General features: G+C 45.3%; 4 protein-coding genes across 8 annotated transcripts in view; 2 read left to right on the top strand and 2 right to left on the bottom strand.

The window, feature by feature from the left end:
• LOC135367067 (solute carrier organic anion transporter family member 4A1-like) overlaps window positions 1-17,225 on the bottom strand; it is a 40,837-nt gene that overhangs the window by 14,807 nt on the left and 8,805 nt on the right. Inside the window, exons 1-2 of one of the 3 annotated variants that reach the window (XM_064600165.1) lie at window positions 3,855-3,941; window positions 3,731-3,791 (exon numbers count right to left, since the gene is read on the bottom strand). The exons of 1 other annotated variant lie outside the window; for it this stretch is intronic. The gene's annotated coding sequence lies outside the window, so the exon portion shown is untranslated. Of the gene's footprint in view, window positions 1-3,730; window positions 3,804-3,854; window positions 3,942-17,225 lie in introns of those variants that run through there. One more of the 3 variants, XM_064600168.1, reaches the window with a different exon arrangement.
• Window positions 963-13,395, top strand: LOC135367069 (uncharacterized). Of its 3 annotated transcripts, none has more exons than XM_064600171.1 (5): window positions 963-1,074; window positions 12,083-12,243; window positions 12,327-12,412; window positions 12,912-12,986; window positions 13,105-13,395. In XM_064600171.1, the coding sequence occupies exons 1-5, from the start codon at window positions 1,051-1,053 to the stop codon at window positions 13,233-13,235; spliced, it is 477 nt and encodes a 158-aa protein (XP_064456241.1). In that variant the 5' UTR covers window positions 963-1,050; the 3' UTR covers window positions 13,236-13,395. The 3 variants fall into 3 exon arrangements, with proteins under 3 accessions (XP_064456241.1, XP_064456242.1, XP_064456243.1); XM_064600172.1 differs by lacking the exon at window positions 963-1,074 and adding an exon at window positions 6,347-6,447; XM_064600173.1 differs by lacking the exon at window positions 963-1,074 and adding an exon at window positions 6,347-6,462.
• On the bottom strand, window positions 3,821-6,256 carry LOC135367071 (COX assembly mitochondrial protein 2 homolog). Its single transcript, XM_064600174.1, has 4 exons — window positions 6,097-6,256; window positions 5,826-5,897; window positions 5,610-5,762; window positions 3,821-3,986 (listed from the first exon to the last, which is right to left on the bottom strand). The coding sequence occupies exons 1-3, from the start codon at window positions 6,175-6,177 to the stop codon at window positions 5,673-5,675; spliced, it is 243 nt and encodes an 80-aa protein (XP_064456244.1). The 5' UTR covers window positions 6,178-6,256; the 3' UTR covers window positions 3,821-3,986; window positions 5,610-5,672.
• LOC135367068 (uncharacterized) lies at window positions 13,598-16,614 on the top strand. Its single transcript, XM_064600170.1, has 5 exons — window positions 13,598-13,872; window positions 15,227-15,390; window positions 15,457-15,542; window positions 15,930-16,004; window positions 16,418-16,614. Exons 1-5 carry the CDS (start codon window positions 13,804-13,806, stop codon window positions 16,543-16,545), a joined length of 522 nt encoding a protein of 173 aa, XP_064456240.1. The 5' UTR covers window positions 13,598-13,803; the 3' UTR covers window positions 16,546-16,614.

Genomic DNA, 17,225 nt, shown 5'->3' with positions numbered 1-17,225 from the left:
GGCTAGCATGGCGCTCATTATCTGCAGTGAACTTGCCGTAGCCATTGGAAGCAACGGCGACCTCCCGTTGCCTCAAGGTGCCTTCTGAGGAAACATCAGCTTCGGTAGGCGCTGATGATGCCACAGCTGGTACCTTTGTGCCTCCTCCACGAACTAGGCTCGTTGCAGTGGCTCGCGCCCTCGGGGCTGCCATCTTGTCTTGTGAGGATTGCGTAGGCACTGTCGTCGCTGTGACAGATGACGCCTGTACATATTCCAGAAACTTTTCTATGTCCTTCGATTGAACGGGGTAATCCCACGATCCGAAGTCGTCATCCAGGTACAAATCGGGTTGCCCGGACACTGACAGTGCACCACCCGTTGCTACTGGCAGTTTCTTCAATTTCCAGTCTTCGTCAGGCGAAGGTTGCTGTGCTTCGGTGACAAGGACCAGGGCAAACAAGAAGAAGAGAGCGCAAAATGCACGCATCATGCCCGGTGTTCACGACTGCGTGGTCTACGCCACTTCCCTGGTCCGCTCTGCAACAAATTTTGTGGCAAATGACCCAAGGATAGAATTTCGAGCTTCGCGAGACGTACTTCTTCTTCCTCCCTTTCTGCCCTTCAGATTCGCCAGGGTTAATCTATAGCTGAACATGTCTATGTTTACTAGATATGGTCGAGGAGAATGTTGAATGTGCGCTACAGACAGATGCAGTGGAGAAAATGAAGGTACAGTGTAGTGTCTGGGAGGGAACACGTGAAAAATCAGAAAATCACAGCGGTTACGTAGGCTTCTTCTTCTTCCTCCCACGGAGAATGGCCATTAGCCACAAGGGAGATCGGCCAGGGCTATGAGGATGTCTAACTAACTGTACTATGACTTGACTTGCTTCTATTTCTTCTTCTTCAGCCTCCATCATGCCATAGCACCGCATCCGCAAGGGAGATTGGCCAGGACAACCTTTGAATGAGATGACTATGACGATGCTACTAGTTAGAAGCGGTTAGAGCCAACGATGAATGAGATGAGGTGGTCTACGATGACCCGGTGCCACTTCCCATCGTGGGATGCGCCAAAGGAAAGTAACGATGGTAAAGTGAAACTACTATTCTACTATTCCTCGTTGTCCTTCCACTTTCATATGAAGTCATGCATAGATGTGTTTTTCAGTAAAAATCTGTAGCAACTCTAACAATAATCCAGTATTTGTTACTAATAGTTTTAAACAAAGACCAACACTGTAACCAATAGAGAACTATACTATATAGAACTATCTGGTATAGACTAAGGTATCAGTGAAAGGCCACAGTTGGACATTTCACCACTATGTATACGTGTCTAAGCTCAAAACATGGTGGCACGGTTGTAAATCCACATAGAGCTTAGGTCCACGTAGCTTGAGCTTGCCCTACTATTCAGTTACCGTGATTACATGCTCTTCGTAACTGTATCATAAAGAAACTGACAAGAGAAATTAGGAAATTACTCTCAAGAAAGGTAGGAAGCAACAACTCCTTGCAACAGCTCTGATGTTTTAATGTGTTGTCCAGTAGGTGCGGCACCTGTTAGAGCTGATGATGGAGCTGATGAAGCTGCACTGTCACTTGGTGGTGACAGTGCAAAGAAATACATGCAGTTCATTGCAGAGAAAAACAGTGCAGTTCAGAGAAATACATGCAGACATTGCAATGTCACTTGGTGGGGTGACAGTGCAATGTCTGCACATATTTCTTTCAACTTTTGCTGATTAATATTAGATGCAGTGATGTGTAGTAGAATAATTTTAGTTACCTAAGAATATGTAGCATGCATGACCCAGACAAGATAGAGTACATTTTGCAGTTATGTGAAGGAGCCTTGGTCAACTGGTACAGTAGATGAAACAACAGTGTTTACGCAACATAACCAATGTACACAAGCAAGTTTGAACTGTGCAGGCATGCCACGTTATGACTTTGAGGCTTCACACCCCTGCATAAGGCAATCACAGACATCATTAGATCTGTGGGAGAAGTTGCGTTGTCTCGAAGTATAGGTTGTCAACACTTTAGGGCTCTAGCAAATGCCATATTTGGGGGCTAATGAGACAGTAGAAGCTGCAAAGAGCAGTAAAGTGTAGCTGCAAACGGAACAAGAAATTACTGTATGCTTTCTTACCTCCAACGTGGGTAAATTGCAAACAACACGGTAGGTATTTGCAATGCTTTGTTGTAAAATTTTTGTGATGTTATCCGCAATCCTACCCACAGCACGTGCAGCAACTCGCCACCCACAAGGCTGACTTACCTTACTGTAAAGCTACCCCAAATTATTACTTGCAAGTTTCCTTCTGTGTTGTGTATACAATGTAGTGTAACACACTGAGCTGAACAAAATGAAGGTCGTCGCTAATACAGTCCCCTCCATAAATAAGTGTACCTAATGTTGCGGATGTTATAATAGCACTGTTGGGTGATGGTGAAGTCCACCTCCCGTATCGTGTGTTTAGAGTGTAACTTTTTCGGGTTAAACCGAATCCCACCCAGTTATTTCCCCTCCCCCCGAAGTGACCTACGGCCAATTCCGGTTAAACCCAATTTCTTCCCGAAATTCATCACTCTATATGAAATCCTCAAGCGAATTTCCATTGGAGATGAACAAAGGTCGCCATGTGTAATGCATGTAAGAACAGGTCACTTAGATTCGCAGAAGTACACCTGTCAGCACTGTTTATGCCGTTGGGGATTAGCGCTGGTAGGTCACCAAAGGACCGGAAAAAAAAAAGAACTTACTGTAATTTGACACATATAAGCCGCACTGACAGATAAGCCACGGGCAATACGAGGCGACTGACTTGTGTGACAAAGGGGACCGTAGAGGAGGTCCTAAACGCTGTGGTTCATACTCCGGGATCAGCATGGTGTACAACGAAGGAGGTTAGTTCTAGTGTTCTACCATAAATCAGATTGTGCCCTTGTGCGTTTTTCATGGATCGACGAGTCAGTGGCCATTCAAAAGACATGAATCACTGTCACCACTTTCGTTAAGGCTGCTTGGGGGAAGGCACCAGGAAGGTCAGTCTTCTCGAATGCGGATACGCCCGTTATGCTTTCTTCGTGCATTGGCATGGCGGTGTTGTTCCAGAGACACTGTCGGCCCTTTCTTTAAAACCAGGGTATGGGGGAAAGCATCCGGGCAAAATAGTCATCAGATAAGCCGCATAGCACCCATGAGAAAAAAAAAAAGAAAAGAGAAACAATAAAATTACGCATAAGCTTCGGCTAATATGCATGAAATTACGTAATAGACAAAAGGAGAAACAATAACACCCGAAGGCGTAAGTATCGCCCGATTTTTCTCCCCAAATTACACATTTAAAAATAGTGCCCAATTTTTGCCTCTGAATCTGAGAAAGGCATTTGACCGAAAACAGTCACTCCCTATGTATGTTCTACAACGCTGTTCCTGACAAAAGTACGATTTCAAGTGGAACAATTCTTGTTACGGATCTGTACATCATATTCATTGGCAGATGGGATGTCGTCATGGAAGGATGGGCACTCGTCATTCTGACGTATTCATCTGTCACTTTGACGTGAAGCTGCTCGTTCATGCACATGCAGACTTCTTCCTTCATTGCAGTATTAGTGTATTCAAACTAGTGAACATGGAGCAGAGAATATACCTGCTCCCAGCAGCCTATGAGACCCACAAACACAACAGACAGTACTGTTTTCTATAGGGAACAGTATAGGATAAAGGGCTAACCTTTTGTTGCGAAGCAAATCCAGAAAAGGCAGGCAAGGTTTGCTATGAGCGAATCTGTCATCTACAAAATGGTCTGTTACAGCCATGGTATCTGTTTTTGCAGCATTGTATATAATATATTTACCATTTATTGTGCATTCTGTTGAGAGGCGTTACATGCTTCTTGAGCAGGTGGCCTTCGAGGATGTGTGAAGTGTACATTGAAAATACTAGCCTCGAGTAAAACTCCCCGCGAAATGTTTTCACTCTTTGGCTCCTGTAAGTGCAAGAAAAGAAATATTGTGTTGAGAACCATACACTTCAACAGCAGAGATATAAAAGAAGCGAACCAGAGTGTTACTCTTAGTCAAAACCTAATCATAATCAATACTATCTCGTGATATAATGCACCAAATTTATCAATCCCCACCAAGAACTATTCTACGCCATGGAATATAACTGTTCTGAGCACGGAACACACAAACTGACAAACGCAACACTTTACACCATATTTTCACCAACACACACCATATTTCCATCTTACATATGCCGAACAGTGTTGTCTGTTATGACAGCATTATTCGGACAGGCCATCACAGCCGGTCCGACAGCAGCAAACCGCGTACCACTTTCTCACCCGGAACCTGTATCTTACGATTAAATAACTGCAGTTGATGAAGGGACACCAGCAGGGGGTTTGAAACCACACCCTCCGAATTCTGGTCAATGGTACGACGATGGCAATATTACATTAATGTTTCTCTGGTGAACAATATGAAACCATGGAGGGCAAAATGCTGCAGCCACATTCAATTTTTCTGCAGATTCCTTCACCATTCTTCAACAAGCTTCTAAGCTAGCTACGTGCCTCAATTCTTCACAAATGCTGATAAGTGAGATTAACAAGGAATGCCTGGCAGTCGTCTGTACTGTGCATTCGTAACCACAGCATGTTTGGGATTCTCTACAATGCCACATTCACATAAACTGTGAGAAGCAGCTTTTCCATCCTTCATTTCCAGGTGTAACCCAAACAAAAATGTATGTAATTACTCAGTATGTCTAGCAATGCCAGCTGTGATAAGATTCATGCAGACTTGAGCAACCAATAGCACCATGTCAGTGGTTAAAAGCGAGATATGTCCTTGAAACACTGGTTCACCAGTAGATGGCTTGCCACTTCTATGTGCTAATTGGTTAGCACCGTAGTTAGTGCTAAGAGAATTGCGGCAGTAACTGGTACCGAAGGTAGGAGTAAGCACTAAGTAGGAACTTCGGGAGCAAGTTTTAAATCAATAAATGATAACGGTGAAGAAAAAGAAAGATAAATCAGGGTGTCGAACCGCACCAGAACTGAAAACCATACCTGAACCGTTATTTTTGCCGGAACCGAACCCGAATCGAAATTTTCATGACACTGTCCAACCCGAACCGGAGCAGAACCGGAAAAAATAATACTGGTAACTGGTTTGCAACTAAACGGTTCGGACATAAAAGAAATCGGCATAAGAGTTTAAGTGCCTCTCAGTCCCCGAACGAGGACACGTTGGTCTCCATATCATGAATTTCGCAAATTTTCACCTAGCAGCCAAATGAGGACATACAGTAAGTGTGCGTTCAGCGTGTTTTTTAATGCGTTGAAACGCAGTTGTCCTCGTGAGGGCTTGCTAGCACCCCACGCACAAATCAAGCAAACATTGTGGCCGTCCTCTGTTAGCAACTGCTGTATTGTCTGAAAGGTTAGGGGTTTTAGGTTTACCCTGCCCTGGGCACAAACTTGTCTCACTATGGCTCTGAGTCATGTCATGTCAATATTTCATTGTGCTCCTTACAGTCGTGCGCACCACATGCATAGAACCCTGAATACAAAAAAATTTCCCTTTGTTTTGTGTGTACTTACAGTAGGAAAAACACAGTTCACCGGTCAGGTGCAACTTTGCAGATGGTCATATAAATCATTACTTCAACTTCTAGTTTGCGCCGTTTCTGCCAATTTCTGTCGCCTCTGCCGTTCCAACGAGCGTTCGTAATTCGCCCGTTGCTTCCGTAGTCTCTAGAAAAGAAATCACTCAACGTTTATCCGGTCTATCTTCAGAAGCCCATGAGGCAGCCTTACCTCTTCCTTTAGGCACTTCAACATTTTCGTGTTGATGCTGTTGCAAGCTCCAAAAATTTTCCCGAACTTTTGCTGAAACATGTATTGCAACTCATCACTTGCTGGCTGTATAAATCTTAAAGAGAGTTTGAGTCCGTCGCGTTTGAAAACGCCGAAACCTCCTTCCAAACAGTCAAAACTCCAGCCACCGTGTACAAACGGCACAAACGCTACTGTTCCTGAAGAAAATTTCATGCAAGCACTGACGCTATCAACAGCTGATGTTTCTCACCTCTTCATGACACTTCATGAGCTCCCGTATTAATATATTGCATTCATCTGTGTGCAAATGCTCCGAGAGGTCAACATGCATATTTGCCGCAGAGACGTGCCGCCAACGCTATTTTTGTCGTCGTCGGCGGCTCTAGCCGCCTTTCATGCCGCCTTTGTAGCCAGCACTTATGCCAGCGGCGTAGACGCGGTATTGTGGCTTGGCTAGGCTCGTCGGCTCGTCTTCTACCCACTACGAGCCACCATCGAAATGGGCGGCAGCAGTCGTGTGACCAACGACCTAAAAACGCTCCAGGCGTCGCCTGTGTCCAGGCTCACATAGGCTCACAGGCTTCGCGAGAGGTCATTAAAGGTACACTCCTCCAACGTGAGACTATTTTCAATATAAACACCGCCGTTTTTAAACGAAACCGTACGACTGCACAGTGAATACACATCACTGAGCCATTTCGCTTGCTTCAACACATGAAGGTTACCTATGAAATAAGTGGGAGTAGAAACGTAAGGTGATTCAGTCAATATACAGGGTGTTTTTATTAGTTACATAATTTTTATTAAAAACCTAGCAGAGCAAAATAGATGCCGCTTTTGCAATGAAAAAATGGCTAGGAAGCAAGCGAGCTGGTGAAGATGATGCGTAATCCCGAGACTGGGGAACACGAACTTTCGTGTTCCCTAGTCTCGGGGGTTTTACATTATGCACAGTTTTTGCAGTTGAGTTCTACGGCCAGACTGACATCCCCTGACGAACTATGCAACTACAAGATGACTTTGTATGTGTGGCGACACGCTGCACGAGCGCCAGTTAGGCCTGCGAATAATTTTGACCACCTGGATTTTTTTTTTACACGCGTCGGAAGCAATCTCCCCATATTGCGACTGTTCTCGGCTGAGCTCAGCAAGACCGCATGCTACCGACAGATATATTAATCTTACAGGAAGTACTCGAACGATTAGATGCTACCAAGCCACGCCACGACTACACGCTGACAACACCAATTACATATGCAACGACTAACATTAGCAATGACTTGCAGAAAGGACTTACTATTAGTCAGGTTCGGCTTGGGTCCCTCAGTGTCAGATATGCACGATCCCTAACGGACCCAAGTGCAGTGGAAATAGTCACTATAGATACATTTATCTCTTTCTATTTTGAGTTAGTCTATTATATTCGAAACAATAAGGGTGTTGGCAACGAAGCGCTCAATGGTCAGCACGTTGGTTTCTGACAACTCTTCAAGTCATGCAGAACAAGCAAAGCACATTTAGCATGGAAATATCCTGTAATGACTACGAAAATGCATATATGACGTAAGAATTATAATCAAGTGGTCATTCAACCATGGTAATACACAGTGCTGCTGTAACACCCACCCAGAGACCAAGGGCAACATGCTGACGCCTTCCGGCACATCCGATGCAAAGTTCTGGCCAGATGCACTGGGAACAGAAAACCCACAGACATGCGCCAGAGCACTGCTTTGCTACGTACGCCAGTGTCATATGAAGACTGAAGTTCTCCCAACTAGTGAGAGAACCGCACAGCATGCCTCCGAAGAAAGCTAGAGGCGTGACTAACCCCAGCATCAGCATTGCTTTGAGGTGGAGCCTCGTCTTCAAGCCGAGGAGTCCCAAGATGGTCGCCATCATCATTTCACGCAGTACCTCCTGCGTATACGAGTAGATGTATGGGTGCTGGTACGAGTACCGATAGTACGCATACACCATACAGAGGCCAACATAGCATCCTCTTATGCTTGTGATGGCGCTGGTCAAGAAGATCAGCTCTATGTATGCGAGCCCACACATCCCTTTTACAGCATCCATGTTAGCTTCGGCTGAGCTGATGGCGTTTCTTCGAGGTCTACACTCATGTGGCGCACTCTGGCATGGACATAAGGCAATCAGGTACATGTGGACAACATACGCAAGGAAGAGTCCACAGATGGTCCACACCGAGTCGTTGCTTAGTAGCACAGACAACAGCGTCGCGATCGGTGAGGATAAATCGATGTGGTCGTTCATGTCTATGGCATCACTTAAGCTTACGTTGAAAGGGACCACGACGAGCACCCAGTATGCCAGGGCTAAGCCGGAAGCAGCGCTTGTGGTTTTCTCCAGTGTGCGGCGTCGGCATAAAACCGTCCACCGCTTAAGTGCTTGTGGGATGGAATATGAGATGAGTATCAGAGCAGAAGCCCATAATGCTCGCTTGGTGACTTGGGCAGTTGCACTTTCCATCGAGGCGAGCGGAATTTCCACCTTCGTAGTTCGGAATCAAGATCGCATAGAACGGCCGCAACGGACGGAATTCTTCCTCTTCTTCTTGGTGTGGCACGCACCAAAGCGAAGGGTGATAGGTCGCGAAATACGTGAGCCGAAGATTCGTCACCTTGTGCTTCTCCAAGAACTACGAAGACCATTGGCTGTACGTCACAGCAAAGGGTACTCCTTCTTCCGTCGCCATATGTTATTGTCTTATTATTGGGAATATTTTCCGCATTATATCTGCATTTTTTGCGGACGATCTATCGAAGAGATTTTTGTTCTGAAAACGGCTACGGTATCAGGTGATCGAAGGGAACAGATGTTCTCATTGGGACAACTTCGTAGCTTTTATAATTAAAAAGTTAATTATTAAAAGTTAATTAGGACATTGCCTTAGGAGTTTGCTGGTGCCCTCCTAAAGAGTGCCCTTCAGCATATGTTATATTGCAATTGATTTTATCTAAAAAAAAGTGATATATATATTTTTAAAAAATCTGTACGCAGTTACCTGGGACACCGTGTATATGTAACAATATACATAAGCGCAGCAATCTCCTCAAGTAGTCCTTGAGTATCCTCTACTCCAACTACTTTGTTTTCCTAGTATTTCGTACCACATCTTAAGCACATTGTTTTCTTCAGTACTTAGTATCGTATTTTGAATACGTTTGTATACATGCGAACGCCCTCGATTTCAAACGTCTCGGTATAGCCCACCAGTGAGGAGCGGGCACACATAATGAAAAGGATACGTGTCATGCAGCGGAAATGTCATCTGCGCTGTGACACGATTAAAATTAGGACACACCTGTGAAAAGCTAACAGTGTGCATACCACACACATAGGCATATACTGTTGAGAGCCTACATTGGGGAATCCTGTTGCTGCGGGGGGGGGGGGGGGGGGGGGGGGGGGGGGGGGGGGGGGGGGTATTGAAAAAAAAAGAAAACATCAAAATGAAAAGGGAAAGATTGCTTTGGTTCAATACGATCATAGACTTGCATCTCTTGTAGATAGCTATATGGCTGAAACGGACGCGACTCATAGTCATACTCAGTTAGCACGGTACGTCCTTCCAACCAGGACTATTACTAATGTATTCTCACAGGCAGCAGCAGAATTTTATTCGATACCCCGGAGAAGACTTTCGTTGTGAATGCCGCCGGTTAATTTTTTGTCGAAGAACAGACTTAGGTCGTGAACTGTCCTTTCCTCTTGGCTGACCTTGACTGACACTGTAGTAGAGCATCTATATACTCGATAGTTGCACAATAACAACAACAACAACTTTATTGCGAGATGATGAACGGGAGTTTCATCGCCAGCGGCGATACTCTACCCTATTGATGTTGGTGATGCGGGGAATGAAATAATGAGCCTCTTCTCAATAAGGATCGAAGTCCATGACAACGTGCAGCCACAGGGCTTCGGCTATATTTCCTTTGTATGTGTACTTGCTGGCTAGCACTGCGGCCTCCACAGGTTGCACCGTCACCGTGGAACATTGACGTCTTGCCGAGGCACCCTGTTAGCGCCGACCAGTGGCGTAGCCAGACCTCCAAGGTAGGGGGGGGGGGGCTCGATACGAAAACTCGCCCCCCCCCCCGCTGATCCTGGGCGCGACAACATACACATACTCGTGCACGCCGCAAAATGCGGTTCAAAAAACAGAACGAAAATAATTGAGTTGGACGTGCACAATACGATTACATGTATAGGCTGTCATGTCCAATGAGGGGGTGTCACGAGATTGGAAGGATTTTGAAAAGCTCATACTTTGAAAACCATTCAAGAGTGCTGCGTAGACGCCATGAACTGCAAGAACTTTCGCGATCGTCACACCGTCACCCCCCATATATTATTTTCTTTTCGGATTTGCACTATTTCCGTGGGTCGGTCCGTGGCAGGTAGAGGGGGCTCGAGCCCCCCCCTAGCCCCCCCGTGGCTACGCCACTGGCGCCGACCCAAGACCGTGTCACTTCTCCTGCGCTTCCCCTGCTGATTATTTAATAGTAGTTGTATTTTTATACTCGACAAATCCAAGATTGATGTTGATGTTGCTGAAAAAATAAAAGGCTGAGATTGAATCCATCAAACGACGAATTCAGCTATCCCCATAAACAGACCTCCATCTCCACCCCCCCCCCCCCCGCCCTACGTGGAGGCGATAAAACAACCACGATACCACTCAGCGGTTAGCGTAGTCCGTAATGAAGCACACAGTCCCATAGTAGGACTGTCTCCCGTGCACTATACTCTGTAAGGTTCGACTTGCAAAACTGAATCATCCAAGCATCAAAACTTGACAAGCAACAGGAAGTGAATGCTCCTGGCCGCTTAATGTTGAAGAAAGAGCTGGCTTTCATTTCTCTAAAGGTGAAGAATCCACGCAGCATAAACTGCTGCTTACTTAGCTGTACTGTACTTACTTATTTTGCTATAGTAGCCAACTACCTCTCTCGTATGAAGCGAATATTAGTAATATTTATTCAGTGCTCTTAATAATCTAGTAATTCGTGTTCTTAATGATGTATTAGCATGTACTGTATTGTGTTTCAATTATGTATTGCCCATGTATAGTGACTGTCAGGGTCCTTTTGATTTCTGAATAATAAATAAATAAATAAATAAACTCAATAACTTTCGAACCTCCAAGTAACTGCAAGATCTCCACACTTCATACTTGCGAGTGCGGGCGGTTTGAAACATGTCGGTATGAGCTTGCTCTTTTGACATTTCCCCGTTCGAGCCTTGTTCCCTTTACCTCTTTTAAGCGCACTCACCAGCGAGGAATGGGCGCGAATCCCACAGAGGATAAGTATCATTGAGCGAAAGTCTCAGCTGCGCTGTAGCCCACTCATAATTGGGGCACACGTGCGCATCGGTAAGAGCGTACATACACATACCAACTGCTGCGAACCTACACTGAGGAATCCTACAGGCACGCGATGAGGCTGTTTTCCTTCATTTCGTTCATGTGCTTAACATGGGGCTTACATGCTCAAGAACCGCCCGAAAATCGACCGGAGCTCAGCAGATGGCAAAATATTGATTCTGTGAGTAATATATGGCAATTTGTGAGTTTTGAGTTCTCGTTACATTCGGTGCTATACCACACTGTACTCGGTGCTAACAGCTTAACTCGTTAAGTGAATAGTACGTGACGAATTGTGGTAGTAGGTAATCTCCTTATCCCCACCAGTATGAACGGCTGTTTCAGAGTTCATCCAGTTCAGCGAACCGACAGTTCGCGATAAAGTTTGTTTGCTTCTCACAAATTTACAGTTCCGTGGTTGTACGAAAAAAATTACTGATACATATTTGTAGTCTGTATTTTGTCGTGGCTTTGTAGGGAGCTTTCAGTGATAGAAGAGAATTCGTGGACAAAAGTACGTGCGACGAGTTAATGGCTTAACGGCAACTGAGTTCTTTAGTTATTTTTCCTTTATTTATTTCTTTTTGCGGTTGCATATGCCCGTTGAGCCCGTCGCGCGTCCGAAGCACAGAAGTTATCCGGTCACCGTACTCTGGCACCCACGAATCCCCGCAGCGAATCAAAGCGTTCCGATGACGTGACGTCACAGCTCGACAAAAAGAAGCTGTGAGGGATCACCGTCGATGCGCGTACTATTGTGAGCTGGCCTGAAATCGCCTGGAGCGGTACTAAACTACTAAATTTAATCTATAGCTCACCCATTCTCAACATTCCCACGCAGTGCCTTGGAGGGAGCCCGGTCACGTGGTACAACGTGCTACGCAACTACCCGAGCGACCCGAATCTGGGAGGCTCCGGGCAATGTTTCGTGTTAAGCCAAACAGAGCCTTATAAAAACCGCATGACAACGTTTACTGCAACATACCTACAGAATAACGAATCGTGAGTTGCTAACAGCGTGCTATATGTATTCGTACGAAGTGCGTGAGCATGATTGTTTGAATGTCTTTCTCGTACATTTTCAGTCAAACGTTGGATCTCCCTACGCAAGTAATCTCCACGCCGGGGTATAAAGTGGGGAATGCGATGCAAGTGATACCATCGTGCCCAGGTAGTCTAGCAACCTTACGCACCGTGATGTAACATACCGAAAGTGGAGATAACACTGCGAAAACCAAAAATTAATTATTCCAAAAACAATCACGTGTGATAGTTGTAATGCGCCAGCTCACAGTAAACTGCACACACAAAAAAGTAACACTATGGTACATTGATGTGATATTTTTTCTGCAAGATTTACTTGAGACTGACTGCAAACTTTTAGTACAGAAACCTTCCTGATGACAGTACAGGTGTATTCAATAAAAAGACAGACAGAAAACACGAATCTCGGCGAAGCGTTTTCGCACTGGACAGGTCTGATACAAAAATTGCAGTTCACGGTTTTAATAAGGATATTCGATGCAACTATTCCAATGCGATGAGCGAAGGATGGTAAAGGAGCATTTTTTTTCCGAAAAAGAAAGGCCGCATATGATCGGCTTCACGTGCACGTTTGCTGTAGATCGTTGTATGCATTGATTTGGATCTCCGTTGTCTCGTCCGCACAGGGGAGCCTCAGACTTATCCAGCAATCTACGTAGATTGTGACAAGTGTCTAATATTAAGGACTCCAGCAAACAATGGTAAGACCGGCCAAACGGAAAACACATAATGTCACCGCAACTGGATACTAACAAATTCTTCTCAACTTTCCTTGAATGTTGTAATTCAAAAAGTTGTGTGTGTATACACACTTTGCAGGTACTGGGTGTCTCTACCTTACACCTGATCCAGAAAATTTGGATTTCTGCTGCCAGTACATCTTTGACTTGACCTGTGGCCCGGCCCGGCACACGTTTTACGACCCAGATACTTGTCCCGATCTCTGCTAACGTTCAATTGTCTTCCACTGGTAATCTGCGAGTCCTCGGTGGCTTTCTGCTACATGTGGCTGCAGCGCTGCTGTGGTGAAGTATTGCAAATATACAGAAGCCCACTAATGTGCAGTGCCCGCATGCGTACAGCAGCTGAAGCGAATGAGATTACCGTATAGTGAATAAAGCAACAGTGATTCAAACCTCCCTTTCGGTCTTATTTGTTAACACAGAGTGTGTACTGTTCTCCACCTCCAAATATAGGTTTGCCTTTCCTGGGGATAGCTATGGCTGAAACGGCCGCAAGCTTGTGCGTAGTTAGTAGAGTTGTACGTTGTTGGAAAGCGACGACAACCAACATTTGGCGCGTACATCTCTCGCGCACCAGTTCTTCTGGTCACTTGCGCTTTCGCTTCCAGACAGTACAGCTGTTGTTACTTTCGCCATCCATTTGATGCCAATACACTCTCTCTCTTTCGCTCCGTGGCTCGTCCCTCTCAACAGGTTATATGGGCCCAGAGCGCGTTGATCGTCGGTAATCGTTCAACCGGGTCTGCTGTCATCTGCTAGCTGCGTCGAGTTGGAAATGGGAGAATCAAGCAAATTCTCTGTGGCGAAGCTGATTGACGGGAACTACCAAGTATGGAAGTTTAAGGTGATAATGCTACTCATCCGGGAGGACACTTTGTCGTACGTTACGAGTGATGTCCCAGCGAATCCAACGACTGCATGGATCACCGGAGACAGTAAGGCCCAGAGTACAATCTGCCTCAGCATTGATGACAGACAGATCGTGCATGTCTGTAACTGTACGACAGCGAAGCAGATGTGGGAGGAGCTAAAAAAGGTTCACGAGCGAGCAAACTTAAGCAACAAGCTTTATTTACTGAAGCTATACCAGTCACATCTGGGAAAGGATGAAGGTATGCTCTGCTACATCAGGCGAATTCTGGAGTTGGTAAAGCGCCTTAGATGCATCGCGCAAGAAGTCACCGACTTCTTGTCCATACAATGTCTGGTCTTGCCGTCGTACTGATATAAAGTATCTCCCCAACCGACAAAGTCACACGCGGTTCATGAGTCCTGAGGCCCTCAAGAAACTGACGAGAGCTCCAGTGACAGCCCACTGTTTACGGTGCAGGACGGCGTCAAGGAAAAACCATTACAGCCAATCTGGAGTAGACAACAACGGAGGGTGTTCCGATGGTGAAGTTGTTGTAGATAATACATGAGTGGATGTGGATGTCAGCATCCACGCCACAGAACCAGCAGGCCCGTCAGACTGTGTTAGGGTTTGAAATTCCGTGCTTCGAACCGTAGATCCCGCGCTAGTCGACAGGTAAACGTCGACAGTCGAAAAGTCGACAAAAAATAGAACAGACAGAAACCAGGTGGTCGCCCAAATACGCAGTCGACGATAGGCTGACTCCTACGCAGTCAGAAGCGCAGAGCAACGAACTCGGGTGCCATACCTGCCGTACCATATTGCTATCATGCATGCCGGATAACCGTGCCCTGTATACGGGCAAAGCTATTGATAACCTGGTTAAAAAATAGCACACAGATGCAGAACCTCTTAATATATCAACAGGGACGCCTATCGAGGAACAGTTTTGAGCTAGAAGAGTCGCCATGATATTCATAATTGTTTTTGCATGCGCATGCGGAGCTCATGCAGAGAATGCCATAAACCGGCCAGACCTATCTCGCTTCCAGAACCCAGAAGTAGTAAGCAACCCTCACGTATTCAGCACTCTCACCTATGGCACTAAAGTCGAGAGATCCTTTTTTCAAATTTCTGGTCCCATGTGAAGTGTGTGCGACTTCGCGCTCCTTTTGAAAACGGCTGTTTTTTTTACTTGACTAAATGAGAAAGGGAACCCAATACAATGCGCATGAAAAAGGTGGTGGTGTATTCTCAGTTCTTCGTAACTAGAGATGTGCAGACAACTATGTGTTATGAGGAAGGGGAGATGTATCGAGGGTTTCCTTTGCCCCGTATTTTGCAGTGTTTCGGTGGACCTTTTGTAAAGTGGTACAACAACTTTCGCAATTTCCGTGATGACACGCTCTTTGGCAATGAGCCGTGCTTTGCCCTAACGCAAATTGGACCATACGACACATGCACCAGAAGACTGACGGCCCAAGAGAACTCGTTGCAGAACGGTTCATTGTAAGCTAGGGTTCCGCAGCAAAACTCGTGAACGCGACGACCTCTGTACCGTACCGTTCGTTTCAGAGTCACTTCAATACTACCCGTGGAACTGGTCTCGACTGAAGGCTACCCAACGCCCAATGCTTTTCACCTATTCCCTGATTGTCCAGGTAAAGTGCCCCTGTTTTATCGCTTTTATGCGCGTTATGTAGGTTCCGTCCATGCAGCTATGTCACACCAGCTGGCTTCACTTCGCAGTTATGTATCGGTTAATCGATTCTCGGTTCATCCCGTTGCGCGGGCCACACACTGTAGACACGGTACGGCTCAGTGTTCAGTTACTTTGATTGATTTCCTCAAGACCCAGGTCCAAAGGCCTAGGTCTGAAGGCCCAACTTCAAATATGAAATACTTGCTTGACTGAAACGTAAAACGGTATAAACGACGAAAAATGAATTACAGCTGGCATGGACAAAATTGGCTATGCCGGAAGGAATAGTAGATCCGTGTATGAGAAGCGTTGTTCCATATCGTGGTTAACTTTTTATCGTCTACAGGAAAGTCAGTAATTGACCCCGTGGTGTACATTGACTGCGCAAAGTGCGTTATTGTGAGGACCCCCGAAGGCAATGGTAAGTACCCGTTGTGGGTTTGTGGTATGTTTACGCAAATACTCCCATTGAAAAAAAAAAATCAAGAAAATACGCATATATGTATCGACATTCAAAAGAATCTGCATGAGTATTTGTACCCAGAACCTTTCTGAACAATGGAAGGGAGATTCGTATACGAAATATTTACTACGTGTTTATAATTGTGACTTTAGAATAAGAGGTTTTAGTCACAGTCCCCCCCCCCCTCCTTTTTTTTTTTTTTTTTTGCGGTAGGAAATAAAAAATAACGGATTAAAAAAAACGCAGTCTTGCGCAAGCGTGTGAAAAATATATATACACACACAAGTAATGCCATTTTGAAGATGAACATTCAGTGTTCGTGAAATAGTTGAATGGGCTTTGATTTTTGAAAATTCTGCTTTACGTTTCAGGGAACGGATGCCGTTTCTACACCATCAATCCGTTCGTCGTAGACCCGTGCTGCGAGTTCGTCTACCACTTAGTATGCGGGCCGGAGAAGTACCACTACTACGACCCTGAGCGGTGTCCTCGTTACTAGGATGCCATCTAAGATTTGAGAACACGACACATGGTGTCTCGCAGAATAAAAGCTTTGTGTGTTCATCCAGGTTGTCTTCCAGCTTTCTGTTAAGCCTATGTTAAGCACTTCTGGACACATGTATTTGCAGAGGGTGTGGCCGTCACCACGACAGGGTAGTGGTAACACCAGTTGCGTGCTTCATGAAATATTTATTCACACAGGCGGTTACAACAGGTTAAAAACAATATACAACCGACGTTTCTTAACCTATCACTCTAAATCTTTTCACACCTTTAAAGGTGTAATAACGTGCATGGCGCACGCCTTTTTAGGTGTAACATTGGTAACATCATAATGGAGCACGGTTTCGCACAAATTTTCTTTACTCGAGTGTTGTCTGTCCTCCAAAAATTCAGTCTTGCAAGAAATCAATATTATTGAGCAGTATTGTAGACACTGGCGCGTGCTCGATTATCGTAGCGATGCATATATGCATTAGCTTGTACCTACGATATCCAAGACATAATGAAAGCAAGATTTGCACTGACACTTGATCTTTAGTAATGCTTTCCAAATTTTGTAAAATATCATCCTGGAGATGCAATGTTACGCAACCAGGTTGAATGTGCATAGCACACACCTTTAAAGGTGTGAAAAAGGTTACAGGTAGGGGTTCCATCATCACAGAGAGAAGACAC

Source organism: Ornithodoros turicata, chromosome 8 (assembly GCF_037126465.1).
Source record: "Ornithodoros turicata isolate Travis chromosome 8, ASM3712646v1, whole genome shotgun sequence".
Lineage (NCBI taxonomy): Eukaryota > Metazoa > Arthropoda > Arachnida > Ixodida > Argasidae > Ornithodoros > Ornithodoros turicata.
This window is presented reverse-complemented; position numbering and strand designations above follow the sequence as displayed.

What these genes read in the sequence shown, in the direction of transcription:
- LOC135367069 (XM_064600171.1), top strand. Translation starts at nt 1,051, where the DNA reads ATGCGCCAAAGGAAAGTAACGATG. An exon ending in TACCTACAGAATAACGAATC is followed by an intron (nt 12,244 to 12,326) that starts GTGAGTTGCTAA and finishes GTACATTTTCAG; the next exon opens with TCAAACGTTGGATCTCCCTA. An exon ending in AAGGACTCCAGCAAACAATG is followed by an intron (nt 12,987 to 13,104) that starts GTAAGACCGGCC and finishes CACACTTTGCAG; the next exon opens with GTACTGGGTGTCTCTACCTT.
- LOC135367071 (XM_064600174.1), bottom strand. Translation starts at nt 6,177, where the DNA reads ATGCATGTTGACCTCTCGGAGCATTTGCACACAGATGAATGCAATATA. An exon ending in TCATGAAGTGTCATGAAGAG is followed by an intron (nt 5,898 to 6,096) that starts GTGAGAAACATC and finishes TACATGTTTCAG; the next exon opens with CAAAAGTTCGGGAAAATTTT. An exon ending in TGAAGTGCCTAAAGGAAGAG is followed by an intron (nt 5,763 to 5,825) that starts GTAAGGCTGCCT and finishes TTTCTTTTCTAG; the next exon opens with AGACTACGGAAGCAACGGGC.
- LOC135367068 (XM_064600170.1), top strand. Translation starts at nt 13,804, where the DNA reads ATGGGAGAATCAAGCAAATTCTCTGTGGCGAAGCTGATTGACGGGAAC. An exon ending in ACCAAGTATGGAAGTTTAAG is followed by an intron (nt 13,873 to 15,226) that starts GTGATAATGCTA and finishes CGTATTTTGCAG; the next exon opens with TGTTTCGGTGGACCTTTTGT. An exon ending in GAGGACCCCCGAAGGCAATG is followed by an intron (nt 16,005 to 16,417) that starts GTAAGTACCCGT and finishes TTTACGTTTCAG; the next exon opens with GGAACGGATGCCGTTTCTAC.